The following is a 21,495-nucleotide window of genomic DNA, read 5'->3' on the forward strand; positions in this document are numbered from 1 at the left end:
CCAGATTATGCCATGTGTGTGTACCACAGCAGGGTTATGAAAATTTGGGGGTGGGAGGAATGAGGGGAAAAATATAGAGTTGCATCTCCAAATCCTGATAGATATTTTTTCTTTACCTGCAGATGTTTCTTCACTATTTGATCTTTTTATATATGAACAATTTTGTTTGAGAAAGCACTACAGTGGGTTTTGGCTTGAATTAAGAATTGTCCGAGTAGTGTACACATGTCTAATGGTTAGCCACAGCCTGTTTGCTCATACAGATTATGTGCAGGGGCCTGTTAGAGCCCTCCAGGTATATCTTACAGAACATATTGGGTTAAACAAAACCCGTCACTAAACCTTGGAAAGCTGTAAAATGCTATCTGCATTCAGAGATCAAACAAATCAACTTTCAGAGTCTAACGCTGAAGCTCTTTTTGCTCAGAGCAAATGAGCTGCCCACCCTCTGTATTTAATCAAACAAGAGACAAGCTTCTCCCGGGGAGTTAGAGAGCTACCATATTTGCTTAGGCATAAATGGATATCTCACTCTTTAAAATAACAGAGATTTTTGAGTGACAGAGTAAAATGAATCAAGTGAAACTGGCATTGTAATACCTATATGTGGTGCTGGTCAGTAGAGCACAGTAGCCTTGAAACTATCAGAAGGCACTTGTGGATATACCTGTCATCCGATGTGGTGTTTGGTGTGTTTATTTCAGAAACTAAAAGGTTCCTTGTGTTGTCTGGATTCTATAATAGCCCTGGAGAATCACAGCATGCTATTGTATCTGCTGGCTAATCATCCAACATGCAGGTAAAACAGCAAATAAATAAGAAAAGGGAATTAAGTTTTACTATTCTGGAGGTGGGGGGGGGAGCCCAACAACAACTCCGAAAAACAATCCACCAACCAACCACAGTGATTTGTAAATAAGTTAATACAACCAAAGTAAAGATGGTAGAGCACTTGTAGTTACTAACTACTGTTACCAAGCTGTAAGCCTAGCTAGTTGTATTTTACCCTACCTTACACATACAATCAAAAATCTCAATGGAAAAGTTAAAAATTAGGACTAATTTTGAGACACCTTTCAATATTTTTGTGGTTTCTTTATTTCCTTTGTGTTCAGGTTCTATGAAAGGATTGCAAAGAAAGGCAGGGATAAGGGATAATAAAGGATACCTAAATTCTGTGAATAAGTTGGGATGCCTTTATGCATCTCTTTAATCAACATCCTTACCACTACCTTTGCTAACTTTTCTAGAAAGATATTGCTGCAGAATAGGATACTCAGCTTGACTAAAAAGAGACACATAATTCCTGGGCATCTAATGGCTGGACTCTAACCAATAGGGATTTTGAAGGTGCTGAAGGAGTGCAGCTTAGTAGCTAGGGAACATGTCTAAGAGCAAGTACTGGAACTTCCATCTTTTCTGTGGATTGTCTTCCCCCGGTGTAAAATACATAAATTGCTTTGGGAATGGAGCCCAAGTCATCCTTTGTTGTGTGGTGGAAAGATGTAAGGTGCGTACATGAGCTCTGTAATTTGAAGGTTTGGGTGCTTTCCTTGATGGGTGGACTTTAAATCTGCAGGACTAACAAAGCCCAGGTTTCAATCTAAGTACCTCCTCTGACAGTCCCGGAATAAGGCTACAAAGCTCCAGCACCTACCCAGGATGTGATTTATTGTTGTAAATGAAAGAAGGGCACTGCAACTCTTTACATTCTTGAATACTCTTCACCATTCTCAGGGACCTGAAAAAAATACTATTTCTAGTTTTTAGAAGACTATTTTATACTTCCTTTAAAAAGGATAGTCTTGGCTGATGTACTCATAATGGAATAATAATGACAGCTTGACATGGGCAAAAACATTATATGTAATCCAAAATGAGAAGTTGTCAAAAAGTATAATGGACAGCCAGCAGTGATGTAGCTGATGTAGAGACCAGACCATTAAGTATCTTGAAGTTTAAACTGAGCAGCCCCACTGTGAAACATGCTTGAAAGCCCCTAGTAGATTGCTAAGGAGCCTTTGAAAGTACATGAGTGTAAATTAAGAAAAAATGTTAAAGTGCAACTTCTGAATAGTAACACAAGCAGACCCTCAGATACCACTCTCACCTCTAATACAACCATTAGTTCTTTTTTGTACTGCTGTTCTTTTGTTCTTCTCCCTGGTGAAATGTCACAGCACTGTTCACAGTGCCCAGCGTTGTCACTTTTGTGACTGGGACCTGGAGGAGGTGGCCGAAGCTCTCAGTTACCTCCTTGAAAAATGTACCAGGTAATTACTGAAGTCTGTACCTGATTCTTGGTTTTCTAACCCATGTTGGATGGTGGCATTATTTTCCTTTTAACCCTTTTTGCCTCTTTTTTAACGTAAGAAGACATGTAAGTCCACATTGTCTGCTTTAGAGAGTGATCCTTTAAGATGCACACTTACTTATGCCATGAATAGTGAGTGTGGATGACCACAGCTAAACTGTATACATTAATCCCTTGGAAGGGAGTGCTAGTGATGTGAAGAATCTGAGAAAATCAGGCCTTGCAACAAACTGCTTAAATGTGAATTGAGGTGTTGTCCAACTTTAAGCATATGCATACAAAAAATGTGTTTCTGCTCTGTCCTAAAAGTAGCATAAGTGGTTTAAGGAAAAATTCAAAACAGATCTCAAAGTTCCAGCTGCTCTAGCAAGTAGTAAGAAGAATCTTTTCCTCTGTATTTGCCATTTATTTAAATTTTGATTCTTTTACAGGGCAAGACGTGGATTCTGGTGCCTGTTGGCAGCGGGGCTGTCTGCAGGTTCATACTCGCACACCTGAAATAGAACAGTTCAGTTTCTTGGCTGGTGTCAGTCTGAGCTGCTGATGAAACACTTCAACACAGCCCAAGGCAAGCCTTGTAAAGAGTTTATGGGATTGTTAAACAGCTTATATTAATGTCAGGACATTTGTATTCATACTGATCCCTTCTGTCTGGAGTTAGAATAAGTCGCCTAGAATAGAATGGGGTAGAAGAAGGAACTTTCAAAGGATCACCGATGAGGCTAAGTCACCACGTGGAGCAACTCCCTTCTATGAAGGGGAAGAAAAGGGAGCCTAGAGCAATGGTATTCATAATGTAGCTCTTGCAGTTACATTTCAAGTTGGGGGGAGTGAATCCAGGTCTTAATGTGCAAGTGACATTTGCTGTCTGTCCTACAGCAGAAGTCCTTTAAATAACAATTGCACATTTAGACTGGCTTTGATCTCTTAAAGCAAGAAGGTGAATTTAAAGACAAGCTTTTGGTTTAATTTTTTTTCCCTGCTTGTATCTCTAAAATTTAGAAGTGGAATTCTGCTCTTAATTTATAGCTTCCCCTCCCCACAGTTATTATTTTAGAAATGTTTACAGGACCAAGCATCTAAGACTGTGGCTGCCTGTCACCTCTCCCAGTCCTAGATATTTGTAGATATTTGTCTCTGGAGCATGGATCTGGTTTATGTCTCTCAATTTATCTTGGTGAACTCTAGGCACAGCCGACATTGCAGTTAATTTAGCAAGTAACCATGTGGACAAGCGTGGAAAGAGCTTGTGTGCCACTTTTCCAATTACATCAGTTGGTCTAATATCAGCTATTCCCTCTCTTTCACGTCTCCTTAAAACATCACCATCACCAGGACAAGACACGTGCCCAAAGTGACAGTCTCAGGATCTTTGACAGTTTGGCACAAGCCCTGTGTGATTCAGTAGAAGGTTTGTTTTATAAGTTAGGGCATAAGTAATGGCAACCCCTTGCAGAGGGAGCTTTTCATTGCTTCATGGTCTTTAAAATGCTGATGGGGCTCAGTCTGTTCTCTGAGCAGAAGCTGGAGTCTAGTAGTGGGGACGAGGAGGCCCCTTTTCTGACCTGCACAAACTGCTCCTGCAGGCCCAGGCTGCTGAGCCAGATGGTTAATGGCACCTAACAGAGAAGTTGGAGTTGATGGGTTACAGGGTGGTTGGGGTGCTGGCCCCACCCGCTGTGCCATGTGTGGTATTGCCTAGCCCACCCTTGGACTTACTAGCCTGTTAGAAATTACTGTGCTGGAGTCTCTGCCCCATTGCATGCCATCATGGCCAGGCTTGAGCCATGGCTTTGCTCTTTCAAAATGCAAATGCATACTGTTAGGGCAAAGCAGTTCTGGGTCTCCTCAGGCACTGGCTGGAGGAAAAGTTTCATATCTGACTCTTCTGGGCTGACATTTAGCTATGCAGGATGTGGACTCGCTCTCCTTTCATGCTGCCTGCCTTCACCACAAATCACCCTACACACTGTGTAACAACTATTTACAAGGCTGCAGCTCTATGGTCTTGTCCTTCTGCTCCTGACAAAGGGAGGTGAGCCCTTCTCCCAGACAGGATGGTTCCCATGTGGATAACGACAGTATCGGGAAGGGCTGGGGCATGCTGGGCTTTGATGATGTAACGGGCTCCCTGCAATTTTCGTTGAGATCTGGTTGGCTGTGAGCTGGCAGAAAGCCTTAGATACGCCTCCAACTCAGATGAGGTCATCCCTGCCTCTTTTGGGGGGAGTAGGGGGAGCTGCTTCAGAAAGTCTGTGGTGTCAGAACGCTTAAGGTCAACATGTGAATTCCTCCACCACTGTAGATTTCTGGGTGCAGGAGCCCTCTTCTTTCCCCTCTCAACTGCACCCTTTCTCAGCGCCACCACAGACTCTGCTTTCCCTTTAAAGAAAGAGGAGGAGCACAGGGAAGATGCATTTACCGCAGTGGATTTTGTAAATGACTCTCTCATTCAGGTCAGAGGGAAGTGTTTGCTGGCAAGGCATTGCAGAGCTGCCCGGACCTAACACGAGTGTAAACTAGCTCCAGGACAGAAGAAGCTCCAGACCCTGCCGCTGCCTGAAGTGAAACTACTCGCTCTGCCCAGTCGCTTCGTCCCTTCCCCGCCTTCCCACTGTGTGCCATGCAGAGATGCGTCCAGCCAGTAGAGGACGGGGTAGGTTTCACCGGCTGTCAGTAGGGGTTGCCCGGCTCGGGACGAGCTGATCCCGAAATAAGGACTGACCCTGGCTGAGAGCAGAACGCGCACAGCTGAGGGTCCCCTGCCCCGGCCCCGCGCCGTGCCTAGAAGCAGCACCTGCTCCTCATCCTCCTCCCTCCGGTTCCGGCGCCGGGTAATCCCGCGTTATCTCCTGCGGAGAACTGCCCACTAACTTCGGCGCCGACGCCGGGTCTGCCGGCACGGTTGCGGCAGGATGGGGGTTGCAGCATCCCCCCTCTGCCCCGGGGGCAGCCAGCCCCCTCCTCTTCCTCCTCCCACCGCCGAGCCCGGCGCTGGAGCCCCTCTGGCACAGCCTCTTCGCCATGTCCTGCCAGGGGGGGAGAGCCCTCCCCGGAGCGCCTGAGCGCGGACCGAACCCCAGCACGGCGGACAGCTCCCGTCCACCGGCGCGACGAGCCCCAGCACCGCGGAGAGCTCCCGGCAGGCCAGGGCGCGCTGCCGGCGGTCGGTCTGTCGAGAAGGGCCCTGCTCGGGAGCTGCTCCGTGCCTTAGCGCACAGGTTCATTGCGACCACCCACCTCTCTCACGGTGCCAGAAGAGGGCTTATCTTTGGGCTCAGTCTGTTTGTCTTCTGTGGATCGGGATTTACGAGTGTGGACGGTGCCTGGTTACAGTGGTATGTGAGTCTACAGACCCTGAGGTGCACTACAGAGTTAGAAAGAAACCTCGGATCTGTCGTGCTGTGGAGGGGTCAGAAAAACCCTATACAACCAGCAAAACCAGCCCAAGCCTTCCAGCCTCCCTGCAACCAACTTTACCCCCTCAACCACAAGAATTCCCTCCTTTCATCCTCCCTCCATGCTCCTTCCTTCAGAGACTGTAGGATGAGGCATTTCCTTCTATCTGGCTCAGGGTAAAAGCATACCCTGGGGGCAGCAACACACATCTGGCAGGGACTGAAAGGTTTTAATCCAGCCTCTACTGCAATCAACAATGGCAAATGAACCAGTGATTCTGAATGTTTATGACATGGTGAGTACGAAACAGTACTGATTTGGGGGTGGGGTGAGTGCTGTGTGGAACAGTGGGGTCGGGTGGGAGTCTGTGCTTGGAGGCAGGTGTTGTGTGAAGAGGAGCCAAGCACAGATCCAAGAGAGGCTGATCCCTCCCTCTCCTTCCCCCCAAACTCCTCATCCAAGCATATCATGTTCTGGCTGTCAGAGATAATACTGACCCAGGCTTTTTTCTTTGAAACGTTTAGCATATTGGCACAGATTACAGGTAAAACTGTGCCTGATTTTCTGCAGGATCTCTCAAGTGCAGCACTGGGTGAGGGGAGGACTTTTTAATTTCCAGTGTCCCAGTTAAGGAAGAAGATTTGAACACCTCTCTGTTGGAGATAATTGTCCTTCAATTTTAAGTGAGCAAGGACTCCCAGGCTGTGGGGAAGGGGTCAGGATATCATCCAGGGAGGAGAAAGAACTGTCGAATTGCAATAAGGACACCATTTCTAGGCTAATCATCTGCATCAGTTCCTCATAGGTATAAGATTGTAGTTAAGAATTTTCTCTGAAGGTTAATTGCAACAACAGGAGTAAGAAATTGTCTGAACTGGTGAAGTTTCAACACAGGGAGGGGCACAGGGATGTGCTGTTTGGCAATGTTTCCTGGAAAGTTCACAGTGTAGCAAGTGGCTTTCCTTGCCCTCCTCTTGTAAGGGTGGGATGTGACTTGGAATTATCTGTGCTAACACATCAGATCGAAATCCTAGCCTTGGCATAAGCCCCCAAAGAGAAGAAGGCTTGGCACAACATGTTTGCTTTCTGGTCCAACAGAAGCTTAGGAGAGGCATGGTGCACTTCCCCTCTCTTTTTTGTTTATGAACTAACAATTCAGTAGTTTTCAGATCTTCCAAATATTTAGTGAACTTTACTGGGGAAAATACAGCCTTATGAGGCCCAGGTGCTGACTGAGCTCTAAATATCTAGCTCCAGACCTTTAAGACTATACATACATTTGCTTTTTTGTCATCAGGCAGTGACAACATTCAACAGGAAGCCCACAGAATAGTGTGGGTTTCCCTGCTGGGGGAATTCACAGAATAGACACTAAAGAGATTAGGAGTGGGTTGCTGTAAACGTCCAACACCTTCTTATTACAAAGATCAACTGATCTTTTTTTTGACTAAAAAAATGGGTTGTTTTCTGAGGGAAGAGGGACTGGTAAGGGCTATTTAGGTAGGACTGTATCTGTATTGAAAGACAGTCTGAAAACCGCAACTACAGTGGCTTGAAGCTGTCTCTCCCAGAGCTATTATTGGTAAAATTGAGTAAGTTGGTATAAAATCCTTCCCTAGACTTTGGGCCTGAGTGTTTTAGGGTCAGCTGCTTGTCAGCCTGAACTGTGAAGTCTCCCAAGCTGTTCTTCAATCAACAGGTCTGGTAACCCAAGCAAGTGACAGCTAGTGCTTGGTAACAAGGGACAGGCATTGCAAATGCACACACAAGAGTTTCTCATTAATACTTTGAGGAAGATAAAGGGATTGTGTTGTCCTTTTGTTATGTCCACTGTTTTCCTTTCAATTTTTTTAGTTTTTTTTTTTTTTCTGCAGCAAGTTGTGGTCTGAACTTTCCTTTCTCAGCCATTGTTGAGCTGTCCTGAATCAGTGAATGTTTTGCTACTGAGCTGAAGAGGTCCAAATACTGGATGGGCATGGTTGTTGCCTTTTTTCGTGTGACTGACACCAAAGATGAATTCCAAAGTAATTATAGGAGAAGGGACTTGCTGTTTATGGTTACTGTGTTCAGAGATGGACACCCAGAATCAGTGTACTGAGATGAGGTCACCAGTTTAATTCAGACTGAGTAATTTTTGCTGCTTTGCAAACCATGAAAACCTAGTGTGAAGGTACTAGCTCTATGGGTTAATCGCTGAGTACATAGAAACCATTCTATTTTCATATAGCATCTGTTTGACTACCACTGAGTCACCTCTAGTTCAAGTCTTACATTATGTTTATTGAGGCTATATGCTTTTCCATTGCTGCTATGATTTTTAACACCACAGAGTTTGGAATGTAGCCATGCAAAATCTGCACTTTGTTATACTGTGGTGGGGAATTGCGGGGGAACTGGGAAATGAGCACATTTGCTTGAATGACTGTTGGAAAATGAGCCTCATTGGGGGGGGGGGGGTGGGGGTGGGGGTGGGAGGGTGGCGTGGGGAAAGACAGCTGGGGATAACAATGAACTGGATGTAAAGCTCTGCTTTCCTGACAAGGAACATGACCCCTTTATGGCATCTGGAAGCACTTACACTGCAGGAAAACTTACCCCTAGGGCAGAAGTTCAATTATGGGGTTTGTGCAGCTATGAAATACCTACTCTATGTAGTCTTGTGTATTCAAAGATTATAGCCATTTGTCCTTTTACCCAGTAGATATGTACCAGGCTTCTTTAGGAAAAAAGTGCTTCTGTTAATGAGGTGTTTTTCACAAACAGCTGAAGCAGATAATTTGTAGACTTAGTTTCTTCCGCATAAAACAACTCAGCAAAAATCACTGGACATTCAGAATATCATCATCAAAAGCAATTTCCCTCACCCCCAGGTTGCAGGGTAATTATATCTTGTTTTATCTGTTCCTAAAGAGCTTGTACACACATGAACACTGGCAAAAGAGACAGGGCAGGAGAACTATGCTGCTCAATCAGGACATTTTAAAGAGTGAGTATGCAGGATACTGTACTCAGATTTAAGGTGTGTGAACACAGAATAATAATATGGATCAGGATTTGATCATAGATGAGCCTCTTTCCTAATCTGAATCCAGCTCTCACATGGACTTACTCTAAAACAAGAGCTGTTCGGAGACCTGCATGAACTAACTGGTCTATAAAATCTATGACAGAGTTTGCTCTGATCAGTCAGTTATCACTTTGCTTTTAGAGGGATAAATCAAATTCTCCTTCATAACTTACAGTTCTAGTCCCTCCAGTCTGCCTTAATAGGCTATTTCTCATGGATCAGATCATACTTTAGGTCACAGGGCCGACTTCTTTCAGCCAGGATATTATACTGTTTCCTGATTGCTTTAAGTCCTTGTGGCTTACTTTGGAATAGTTGACTTAATCACTGTACATTAATAAATGTTGCCTACTTAAATCAGACAGAAGAGTAACTGCAATTACTGCCTAGGTTTAAATCTTTAACAAGCGAGCTAAACACATTCCACTAAAAATAGTTCTCTTGGCGGAGATTCAAGCTGGGGGCTCTCAAAATATTTTCAGCTTATTGCATGACACATTTATGCTATCAAATTAAAAGCAAAGATATTCATATCACTGCTGTCCCTCTTCTGTCACAGATATGGTTGTCCTGAATTTCCACTGTCTTTGCAACTGATAGCATTCAAAACTGTGATTTCGATCTACTGGTATTTTGCTTACTCTTTATGCTGGGGAGAATGAGTCCCTGAGATGTGCTGCAGAGAAGAATGTGAGCCCTAGTCAACAGGGAGCCAGGGAGCAGTGTTACAGGGTCTGTTTGGATGAGAGGGGTGAGTCTCTTTCTCGTCCTTGTCCCACTGTTATTTCATTGATTCCACTGACATTTCTTGTCATCCTCTCTGAAGTGAATGAGTGGGAAACAAGATTCAGGTCACCATAGATGCACTAACTCTGAGGTTTTTCCCTGTGACTTCTAACTTCAGAGAAGTAGCCAAAATGTAATTATTCATAATGGTCCTTCCATGTTCTTTCAGTTCTTTATATAATTTATATAATTTACCAGCTAAATGGCTGAAGGCCAATGGCTGATGGCAAAGAATGTCCCTGTAGGTCTCTGACTGGGGTCTCTCTTGCTTCACTGATCAGCAAGTGGGTCATGGTGTCATCAATTTGAATTCTCCATCACACCAGTAAGTGGATCATCCAAGTGGCCCTGACAGAGAAACAAACACAGTAGCATTCTTGTCTCCACAGCAGTGATCTCCATCTCCATTTTGTGATCTTAGGGCATCTCACATCTCCATTTTGTGATCTTAGGGCAAGCAGCCCGTGTTGAAGTAGGGGTGGTACATTGGGTTGAGGATGTAAAAGTTTATAGACATGCATGTAGTTTCTAAGAGTTCCAGGACGTGAATCTCACTCCTGCTTTTTATTGATGCAGTGGAACAGAGCATCCTGGGAGGCTGCATGTGCACAGGAGGCAGCATTTCTGGGGAGGGAGAGAAGGAGGAAGGTGGTGTTACAAACGATAACAGTTTGTAATGACTTTTCTCCGTAGTTTCAGTTGTACCACCAAGAAACGGTGATCATGCTCTGTGTGGCCAACCAGCTTGTGGTTTCCCAGCATAAACTGATCAGAGATGACCACAGCCTGAGAGTGGCCTAGGTAGGGAGAGGAGCTCTAGTGAGGTTGTTTCCACCTGGCTTTATGAATGTCTGTCATCTTACAGTTGCTTCTACATACTGCTAGGTTCAGGGAGTGAAGGCTGGCAGGAGGTTACTGGGTCAAGATGAGCTAGATGAAAAGTTGTGGTGTGGGAGCCTGTATGTGTGATTCTGCAGGGATGGGGTTAAAACTGGGTTTTGTTTATGTACTCTGAGAAAAGGCTTGTGAGAGTCCCTGCATGAAGAGGGCATGTCAGCTATCTGTGAGGAAAGGCAGAAAGGGTCTGTATGGCCATAGAATAAATGCATAAAACTTTACTGCCTTAAGCCAAATTCTGTGATGCAAAATCATATTGCAGAGGTGGGAGCTGCTTTTCCTTTTTCACTTTTCAGCTCTGTTCTTTTCAGTATTTTACTGAAATCCATTGCTCACATATGATTTGGAGGTGATGACCTCTTTGTACCCTTGAAAACCAGCAGATTTACCATCCTGTCATCCCTTCTTGGCTTCCTAGGCAAGTGGAAAAGAGAGAGACATGGCCACTATAATTAAATACTTTGGGACTGAAGGAATAGAGATGATTTGTACCTCTACCTTGAGCAGAAAAGAGGCCTTTGAGTCTGTTTTAGAAAAAGCAATGGGATTGCAAGCAAAGCACTTCATTCTGTGGCATGTTTGTTTTAGGCTATGACTAAATCATGGAACATTTTATTCTCTCTCTGGAGGAAAGAATAAGTCTAGTTACTCAGAAAAATGTCAACATGCTCTTGATTACTGTTAGTAGAGGTCTCAGCTCCCAGCTGACTTAGAAGAGTGAGAAATGCTATTGGAGGTATCATCTCATTTCTGCACTACTCATTACTTGTTTGTGAGTTGCTATGTGTGGAGATGTGCAGCATCACCTGACTCTACTTGGAGGAAGCCACATGGAAAGCAAGGGGACTTCTTCATCAAGCAGGTTGATAGCTGCGGAGTTTCTTGCTGCAATGAGCTGAAGAGATGCTCTAAGTCAATAGAGCAACTTGTGGCCTCAAAAAAATCAAGTGATAGTTACTAGGCTCTCTTCTTTCCTTTTCATCCTTCATATGTTGGCCAAACAGAATTTATTTAACAAAAGAAGAGCAAAATGTGAAATATTGCATTTGGGATTTTTTAACGTAACTCTGGCAACTCTTAATATATATTATATCATTATATATATATTACATTTCAGAACAACTTTTTATATATATATAACAGCTTTATATATAAAAGGTTGTTCTGAAACAAAATCATCACTTTTTAAAACACATTAAATGAGATGTTTTGACTATTCCTTAAAATATTTCCCAGTCATCTCTGGCCAAACCTGCCAAATCTGAATCACTTCAGTTCTCTGCAACACAGTGTTCACTCAAAAGTTTGCCATGTTCTTGGAAGTGCTCAGTAGGTGTATCATTCTTACTTTGTGGCCACTCTCAAAGCTCATAAGAATTCCCTCTTCTATGAATAAGCTGTGGCTAAGGAAGATCCGGGGTGTTTTATCTTCTTCACTGGCTTGTTGTTGAGGGTAAGATCAAAGGTAAACCCTTAAATTCCTGACAGAAAAAGATATTTGCCTTATTTATCCCTGGCTGTTTATTTTTCCAGTGCCATATTCATTCTGCTGTCTTCAAACCATATGAAGTACAGTGTAATGGATAACAAAACAGAATGGTGAGATAGCAGATGCCTGGTGTCTGGTGATGGGTTCCCCACAGTACTATAACATGTCCTACATAAGTGCAGAACTATTTTTGTCTCTAAGAGTAGCTGAACATAGTGCTAGTCACAGACAGTAGTGTGAGGGATCAGGCAGACCTCAGATGCTTGTTTTCTGTGCCTTCCTAGAGCTTTTAGTTGTCCTTCTTTACCATTTTTAATTGTTTTGTTGGTTTTTGTTTGTTTCTGTTTGGGTTTGTTGTGTGTGTACACGGGTGCGTTTTTTGTTCAGGTGTTTTGTTTGGGGCTTTTTTGGTAGGACTGAGTTTAGAGTATTAAATTATGCTGCATAGTAGGTCCGGGGTTCATAATCACTGAGGTAAAGTGATGGTCTTACTGCAACACTGCAACACCTGTAACTGTAGTGTGATACCATGATACTTGTTATTATGGGCCCAAAAACTCTCTTGGAAGACTCTTCCCTAGAGGCCAGAGAGACCAGATAGCCCATTGCTGTGAATAAGACAGGAGGCAGAGAAAGCTGCTCTTACTGGATGTCAGCAGAGTCCTGAGCCCAACATATGAGAGGGCTATCCAGACTCCTTTGCTTTTCTTGGATGCAACATTTTGCACTGCAAACGCTCTTGACTTTAAAAAATTAACACCTTTAAAAAAAAATATTATTTTATGGGAAATCTGAAGGCAGTACGTTAAAGTTTTCAAATAAATCAGGCTGAGCAGCCTGGCAGTGTGTGCAGGTGAGGAAAACTAAGCTTTATTTCTGCTTCTGTTTTCCTCCTAGCCTGCATCTATTTAGTTTGAGTGACATCAGGCTGACCTCAGGCAGGCCAGTCATGGAGTGGGGCTGTTGCCTTGCCCTGCTTGAGCTCAGAAGCAGAGTGGAAAGGAAAACAGTTTGGTGATTCAAAGCATTGTGATGCAGTCAACGCCTGGTTCAACCTTGTGAGAAAATGATGGGAAGCAACTAGACATCCCTTCTTTCTTGTATCTTTGGAGAGAGGAAATCAATTGTAGGAAGAAAAGATTAAAAAATGGATACACTGAGTTGCAGCTGAATCTGTTCCTTCAAGAAGAAGGAATTGAAACGTGGCATCTGGCCTAAACCACTTAAGTAGCTAAAGAGTAAGTGGCATGGCCTTGGTTAATAAGTCCAGTGATGAAGTGTGCCCATTTATGCATAATAAATGGATTTTTGTTGTCTTAGCAACAGCCTGGAGATGTGTTATCCATCAGGGGAACAGTCTGTTTTGACATTGTCAGGGTGACAAGCTGGCTACCTGTCCATGTTACTGCTGATCTTCTCCAGCACAGCAGTTCTTTAGCTGACTACTCTATCCTTATGCATGAGATGTCTTAAGAGCTTGATGAGAGCTATGGCAGTCATCCCACCAGCAAGCTTATCGATCCAGTGCTCTGTTGCCCAGTGGACTGACTTGAACTGATTCATCCAGGGCAACATGGGAGTTCTCACTTATGCTAGTCATGCATGGGCTAGGAAAACTGCTCCACAATATGCTCTCCTTTACATCAGCAAGTATAAGAAACCATTATAAGTGAGGAGAACCTAGGAAAGCTAACACAATGTAAAAAATGTGGGAATCTCTGCTTCTGGAGCAAAGCTTCACAGGTCCTGTTGTGAAGTGCTCTTAGGTTGGTTCCTGCAGGTAAGAATCTGATTTACTGTCTTTACACGTTTCAAAGAAGCTTGAGCTCTTGTGGAGTCAGGAGTATTATGGGCAGGATTTTGAGTGTAAGACCAGCATCTTAAGGTAAGGTCAGCTCTAACCTAGAGATACAGAAAACTTACTTCTACTGGAAGCTGCCCTTTAACCCCATCTGCAGGCAAAGTCACAGGCCACTGTCCTGTCTCTGACCAGCTCTGGGAGCTCTGATTCTTCTTATAACCATATGGAAAAAAAATATTCTCTGGTGCTTTTTGGGGTTTCCCCAAACAGCAAGGCAGACTCCTTTTAGAACAGGGCATTTCTGTCAGCAAGATTAAGTCTCTGGCTCATTAGGCTGTCAAGATTCCTAATGTCACTTTGCTGTTCTTTGAGACAAACAAACCAACCCCAAAACCAAACAAAACCCTCTTAGAACTGATTAAAGCTGATGGACTGGAGGTTGTCACTCTCCTACCAAATAACTTTACATTGGCAGTAGTAAAGCAGACCCTTCTGCCTTTTGTACCTTATCTCTCGTTTATAGGTTGAACTGCTCTAGTGTCACGGCTCAGCTGGTCATCCAGCTTCCTACTGAGGCAGCCCAGAGGGACCAGTTACACAAGTGGTGGGAGCTTCTGCTGGGGAGGGCTGAGCATTAGTGTAGAGCTACTAAGTTGGAACAGCTGTCAGATCCATTTCTAAGTGTGGTGAATGACAGGTATATATAGTTGTGCATTACTGCAATGAACTGAATTTAAATGGTGTCCTAGGGCCAAAAGCTATGTTAGTGACCTGGGCTGCCCTTATTCTAATTCTCTGTTTCAGTCTGTCTTGTTCCTGTGATTATGCCAAGATGACATAGCTGAAGCTGGGGAGGAAGGCAGAGATCAATCAATACATAAAATCTATATTTGTGTTAGGGAAGAAAAGAAGCAAAATTCACCAAGTCTGATGATACTTTCCCTAGCAAACGGACTCATACTGTTAGGAAAGAAAACAGTGTTTGATACTGTTCTAGGTAAACACTGGATATTATTGAGTATGCAAGATCTAGAGTAGATACCTCCTTACTTCAGAGCTTTACCTAATCAGCATGTGAATCTATGAGACTTCTCCTCTCAGAGCAAAATATAAGCTATATCCTAAAGTGAAAAATTGTTTTAATTGGTAACTTAGTTTTTCAGCAATGAATCATAAGGTGGCTGGAAAAGCAATGACAAGGGAAGAAGAAATGCTGTGGATTATAAATGATATCTGATAGGTAGGCATGCTTACCTACAAAAGCAAGTGTCAAATGCTAGAAATGCTGAAAGCATTTCAGCCTGTTTAATAAGTGCCTTCATCATGTGGGTCAACATGAGTCGAATGCCATGTGACTAGTGATAGATCCCCATATCTGGGAGATGGAGGACCTGGCACAGTGTAAGCTCTGTTGGTAACATGGTTTGCTGAACCTTCAACACGGATCTATTACTGTGCTTTCCATGCAGTCTTATTTAAACCCACAAGTAACTGTCAACCTCTTTACTGTTCTCTTCTGCTAGTGATTGATTTATACCAGATACTGATGCAAGAAAAAAAGCTTCTTAGGTGCTGATTGCTGCCTCAGGGTTTAGAGTGCATGAGGAGACCAATGTTACCTTATAGAGTGAATTATAGGCTTTGCCATAAGTTAGCTTTCCCATGGTACATGACGTTCTTGGCTCATCTGTTTCTCTTGTTCTGTTTGGGACTACTTGAAGCAGTTAACTCTATAGTTGCCCTGTATTTGTCATTTCTCCCAGCTCTGGATTAGCTTGGTGAATGTGAGAAGTGGCAGAAAAAGAAGACCAAGAGGTTATGAATAGGTTATCTTTGTCATTAACCTGCACTCTTGGGCAGAAGTTGGGCAAGTGCCACAGCAGCCTGCTTCTAGTTGCATAGAATGCCAAGGTTGTCAGTATTTCCAAGCGCTTTCTTAGCAGATCACTTATCTAGAAAATGAAAGGCTCCATTCAACTGCCTAACTGTTCACAGACATAAAGAGCCATTTTAGGATATCCATCTGACTTCTGGCTTCCTCTCAGGAAAGGTCCAGATCTCTTCCTTCATGAATCCTGTTTCACAGCTATCCACTTTGTAGAGACATCATGAATATTTTAGGGTATTTCAGATGGCATGACATGCCCAGAGGTTCTGACATGAGCACTACTTATATGCTGTAAGAGGATCAGTAGTGGTTCTGCATTTGACTTCTACCATCCTGCCATCTAGTATGCTGATCCATCTGGAGTGACAGAGACCTGGTTAAAATCCCAAAGGGACTCAAACAACTGCCCTTCATGCAAGTCTGCCATAGAAGTAGACAGCAGAAAACTCTGGATTTGGTTGTTCTGGGTCTCTTGTTTCAAATCACTTAGGTTTTGTCTGAAATATTCATTTATCAGGAGAGTGGCTCTATCCAGTGGATCCTAACTGTTCCAGAAGGGTGTCCAGGCTGGAGCCAGGCTATAGTGTTACTCATACTTGTTTTCTTGTTTTTTCATATGAAAGGAATCTATTCTTTATTTTGTATGAAACAAAACTGCTTCACCATGAAGAAGTGAGAAGGCCTGACTCCAGATACACTGTGAGAGGGTGACCTGTGAAAGGGACCTGCTTCCCTTTGAGGCAGGTAGAGAATCAAGTCCCTTTTGGCAGGCTGAGGTGGTTAGAAAGTTGGTCTATACCCTCCTGCACAAGTGTCTGGACTCTTAGTTATGAGGTACAAGCAGAAAACACTTGCTGCTAATCCTGGTAAGTAGAGGCCAACCTTGCTCTTCCCTCTTATTGCTTTGTTTCCATTCAGGGTATTTTTAGCCAGATGCCAGGCTTTGTTGCCCTGAGTGGATTTGTATCTTTTCTGCCCTTTCTCCCTTAACCGGCTACCTAACCCAGAGAGTGCATGTGGATCCTTTTCTTCTGAGTCTGTCCCAGCACAAAGGATACACAGTCCAGTACATCTTTAGAGTATCCCTGTGATGGAGACATTGTGGAAAGGTGGGAAGGCAGTGCTTGGAGGCTTCCAAATCTGTGGAGGCCAGAGCTAAAAATGCATGTCCTGAGCTGAAATCCACCCACCATCTGTCTCCAGTTCTAACATCCATTGTTCTTGATTGCACTGCCATTTGCTGTACCCTTGTTCACTCTAATTTTTTATGGCTGTTTGTTATCCAAGACAGCTGGCTATCTTCTCTTTGGCAGCTCTTTGGGATGTGGAGTAGACCTATTTTCTGCTGTTGGAGCACTATGCCTTGCTCTGTGCTCGCTACTGCGAGACTACTGAGGGCCAATGCATTGAGGAATAGGTTGTACGGAACTGAAACAGAACAGGTTAATTCCAGTGTAAGCCAGAAATAAACAAGGGCAAAGTAAATGGACCCGTTTCAAACTCAGGTGTTCTTGGAACCAGAAGAAAGGAAGTACTACAAATCCTTCCCCCCCCCCCCCAATGCGTCTCATATTCTAAGCAAAAGAGCTGTGGTTTCTGCTGAGCAAAGGCCTCTGGAAGGGTAAATTAATGCAAGCCACACAAATCCATGAACATTTCAGTTGTTTTTATTGTCTGGGTCAAATTCTGTCTCCTGTCTCCCCCTTTGGGCAGAGTGCTGCTGGCAGGAGATGCTCTGCATCATGGTAGCCAGAGGCCCTAGCAAAGCCATGCAAACAGGCAGGACATCACTGGGTGTGAAAGAGGAGACAGAAAGGGATTCCTCCAAACCCCCTGTTAATTGGGTTGGTCATACGTCCCCCTGACTGCTGAGAATACTCTTCTGTCACTTGTATTCAGGCAGAATAATGGAACACTTCATCTGAGAGCTGAACTGGGATGTAAAAGAAAAAGGGGATAAGGAGGGAGAGACTCCTTATACTTGTCTTTTTCACAGTCTTCAATCCAACAGGATTAACCACGATATGAACTTTTCTCTTTAAAACACTCACTAATTCTAAGAGAAAGGCAAGGAAACAGGAAGAGCTAGCTGGAGTAAAAGTGACATTCTGTCTTCCAAACCCATCTCAGCAGTATGCTAGGAAGCTCATACATTCATCTGTGTTTTTTTTAAGTGCTGTTTGTACAATGGCATGTTACTGAAATGCTTCAAGGATTCCTTTTGTAATGTGTAATTACTCTGAGATAGGCAGTTCAGTGCCTACTGCAGCTGCTGTTTTGGATAATCTTGATACAGTTAAAGCTGTGGCTGGATTAAACAAATTTATGCAGATGGAGATTTTAAAGTTAGATTAAAGAACAATTTAATGCTCTCTAACACACCAGGTGCTAAAAAATCCTGTACTTGGTACCTCAGAACTTGAATTCTACTTCTTGTACCCACAGGACTTTGAAGCATGCTTCCAGCTGTCTATTACCTCTCCTGAGGTCTCTGAGGTGTCTCATTAAAGCTGATGTTAAAGCCTATTAAATACCTGAACGTAGACTCTAATGATGCATCTCATTTAGGTGAGCTGTCACTAGGAATTGGCAGGGATCATTGCTGCTCTGGTCCCTTGGTGGCTAGGATAGCGAAAGCCACTGGAGAATTGCAGGATAATACCTCCTCTTTCTGCATTGGGGGACAAAAGGCAAAGTGTCTAGAAAAGGCTGCTGACTTCCAGGGGCACTCCAACCTTGCCACCTTCTCGCCCTACCAGCTCTCTTCTCTGCATCCTGCAAAGTGCAGCCTCAGCTCCCAGAGCTTGCATAGACTTCACTTGGAGTACTGTGTGCAGTTCTGGTGTCCTCTTGCCCATTATGAGCACCTACTAGGAAAAACATGTAGGCATTTTGTTCCCTTGAAAGATACCTGGGGGTTCTTAAATCCTGGGGGGGCACAGCCAATTTTCTGTGATTGTAGGCTGGCTGGCTGGCTGGCTGTTGTGCCTCTCTTTGGGATGCTGCTGCTTCTCTGGAAACAGAGAGGTGTGAGCTTGTGTGGGGCACTAGGACTTGCCTGTTCTCTCTGTTTAGCTTGTATGAGAGAGAGACAGAGACCAGAGAATAGTCATGAAAAAAGAAAATCACTCAGCTTGTACTAAGGCACTTCTTGCTATTGGGAGTATTCATATGCGGACCTGACCCCTGGCACCTTCTAGCTGGGACTATTCTAGTGGAAATGGAATGGCACTGGCACTTTAGTTCTGGGTTAGTTTTGATAACATACATTGAAGCAGATCTGAAAACAAACCAAAATCCTGGCTATTTTCCACTCATCTGTAGGGCAGTTTGTATGAGGAATAAATCTGTGTCCTTCTGCCTATCTGCAGAAGCAGCATTGTAGGTAATGTCATGCTCTCAGGATCACCCAGATAAAAAAGTACGTACTGAGTCTCTCTTAGCAGTGTGGCACAAGATACCTTCACTAAACTATCTCGTGAAGCCTGCAGCTGGCACTTGTCTCAGTGGCGGCTCTCTAAACACTGACAGCCTCTGTGCCCTTTGTAAAAGTTCCCTGGAGTTCCCAAAGGCTCTCTCCAGTATGAGCATATTTCTAATAGGCTGCAGAAGCTGACAACTGGAGGCAATTTTACTTTCTTGCCACCATTTAAAATCCTACTGTGGGAAGTCTTAGGTGATGCAGGTAAGTGAACCCATTAAAACAGGACATGTGACTTAAACTGCTCTTTTGGGTTCCCATGACATGATTAGGTCCTCAGTTACTTTAGTGTTTTCCTCCACCCTTCCAGAAATGATCTGACAGGATGCTTTTTTGTCTCAGTCAGTTGATGATAGCACATCACTAATTAGCACAGCTAGGATCAAGCTCACTTTTATTTCATTCTCTACTAAGATTGCATGGTTATAGGAGACCATCTCTTGTTTACACGTAATAATAGAAGGAGATGGTTTTTCCTCCTTTCTGTTCAAACATAATATTGTGTTCAATGATACCACAATGTTTTGTGAAAAATACAAGTGCTTTGAACATGTGGGAATCAAAAAGCTCCAAACAGCCTGTGTAATGCTGCCAACAAAGCATGTCCTTGGACCCTAGCCGAGAACAACCAAACCTTCATTTTGAGTAAAGCACTGGATGTTGAGAAAGAGAAAAGCCAAAGCTTTAGTCCTTGTTCCCACGTCAGCCATACTTGTAGCAAGTCATTTCAATCTCTTTGCCTGGGGATGTCTCACTTGTGAGAAGGGAAAGAGTGCTCTTGTTGGAGTGCGTTTGTGGGATACTTGGGAGGTTAAAATGCTGCCTGCCTTTTGGCATCTGAGATAAAACTGCCTGGATTGGTGTGACTCCCATAGAAATGGGAGGCAGCAGCAGGGTTCCTGGGTGGTGGGCTGAGGGGTAGCACCTGCCTGACTGTGCCCAGATGAGTATGTGCCCTCTTGCAACCTCGCTCCTGCTGCCTTGGTGGCTGGCCCTAGACCTTCCATCCATCAGGAGGTGGTGGTCCCCCTCCTTTCCCCACCATAGCCTGCCTGGGGAGGTTCTGCAAGCAGTCAGCTCCCACACCTGCTCCTGGCCTTGGCTTTTGCTGCCCTTTGACCACATATAGCAGAAGTATTCAGAGGCAGCTGCTATTTCTGTCATTGGCACCCAGACTTCCTAGGAGGAAACTGCTGGCTTTGTGACAGCTGAAATCTGATTCAGAGGAAGCTTTTTACTTCAGCATGCATAACAACCGGGGGAGACTGAAGTAAGGGGGAGGGAAAGACAGCACTCAGTTCACTATTCATTTAATTCTGTCAGGAGAGCCCAAGCAACTCAAGATGATGGAATGCAAATTGCAGACACGCATGTTGCAGTATGGTGGATATTGTTCAAGGGACTGAGGATGAAGAAATAGGGTAAGAAAACAATGCAGCACCAAGGGCTGTGTGACATGCTTCTTGCCAGGATATATTAGCTACCACTGAACAGCTCTCTGCTTTGGAGCCTGCTGATGGTATTTGCCAGTTGAAAGTCAACATGAGTATCTCCATGTTGTGATGCCATTGCAGGTGCTGGAACAAGAGGGTACCCAAGACATCCACTTAGCCTTCTCCTCTCCAGCACATCATCCTTTCTCAGCCTTCTTTAGGATACTTCCCAGTATTTCTCTGGAGAAGGAAAAGGCTGTTATTTCCACCCTGCAGCTAAGGTGCTGGCATGCAGAGAGGCTGACTTGTCCGATTCTAGGACTTGAGGAAAATGAATGAAGCTGCACCAGGGGAAGTTCATATTAGACATTAGGAAAAATTTCTTCACGGGGAGGGTGGTTGGTCACTGGATCAGCCTCCCCAGGGTAATGGCACTAAGTCTGTCAGAGTTCAGGTCATTATGGTTTAGTTTTAGGTAGTCCTCTCAGGAGCATGGAGTTGGACTTGATGATCCTTATGGGTTCCTTCCAAGGTGAGATATTCTGTGACGAGGTACCTTGTTGCTGCCCTGTCTCTTGGGTTTTTACGTGGAGTTAAGTTTGTGAGACTGTTCTTCCTCTTCTCCAGCTCTGGGTGCTGAAAATGCTCTGATACCTTTTCAAGGACTTTGATAGATATTTCAAAGCAAAAGCTTTTATTGAGGTTCCCAGTTTACCTGTGATGCCCTTTGATGGAGTTCAGATAGCTTCCAGCCCTGGAGGGAACTGTGGGTCAGAAGCACTCTTCCAGCACTCAGTCTTTTTAAAATGAAAGTGCAGGCTTTCTGTTACTATCATGATTTCCAATTTGAAGGAAAACTCCTAGGATTTCATGTCAGACTGTGACACCAATAGGATCAGAGATGGTTTTTCCCAAACCAATTAATTTACAGAGCAGCTCT

General features: G+C 44.0%; 1 protein-coding gene across 1 annotated transcript in view; it reads left to right on the top strand.

The window, feature by feature from the left end:
* Positions 1-1,263: 1,263 nt before the first annotated feature.
* The window catches only part of LOC134163514 (deubiquitinase DESI2-like), a 61,337-nt gene continuing 41,105 nt past the window's right edge, over positions 1,264-21,495 (top strand). The window contains exon 1 of the mRNA XM_062618382.1: positions 1,264-6,008. Within this exon, the coding sequence (XP_062474366.1) occupies positions 5,970-6,008 (39 nt within the window). The 5' untranslated portion in view covers positions 1,264-5,969. The remainder of the gene's footprint in view (positions 6,009-21,495) is intronic.

Source organism: Pezoporus occidentalis, unplaced genomic scaffold (genome assembly GCF_034315485.1).
Source record: "Pezoporus occidentalis ecotype Australia unplaced genomic scaffold, CSIRO_AGI_Poc_V1 ctg200, whole genome shotgun sequence".
Taxonomy (NCBI): Eukaryota; Metazoa; Chordata; class Aves; order Psittaciformes; family Psittacidae; genus Pezoporus; species Pezoporus occidentalis.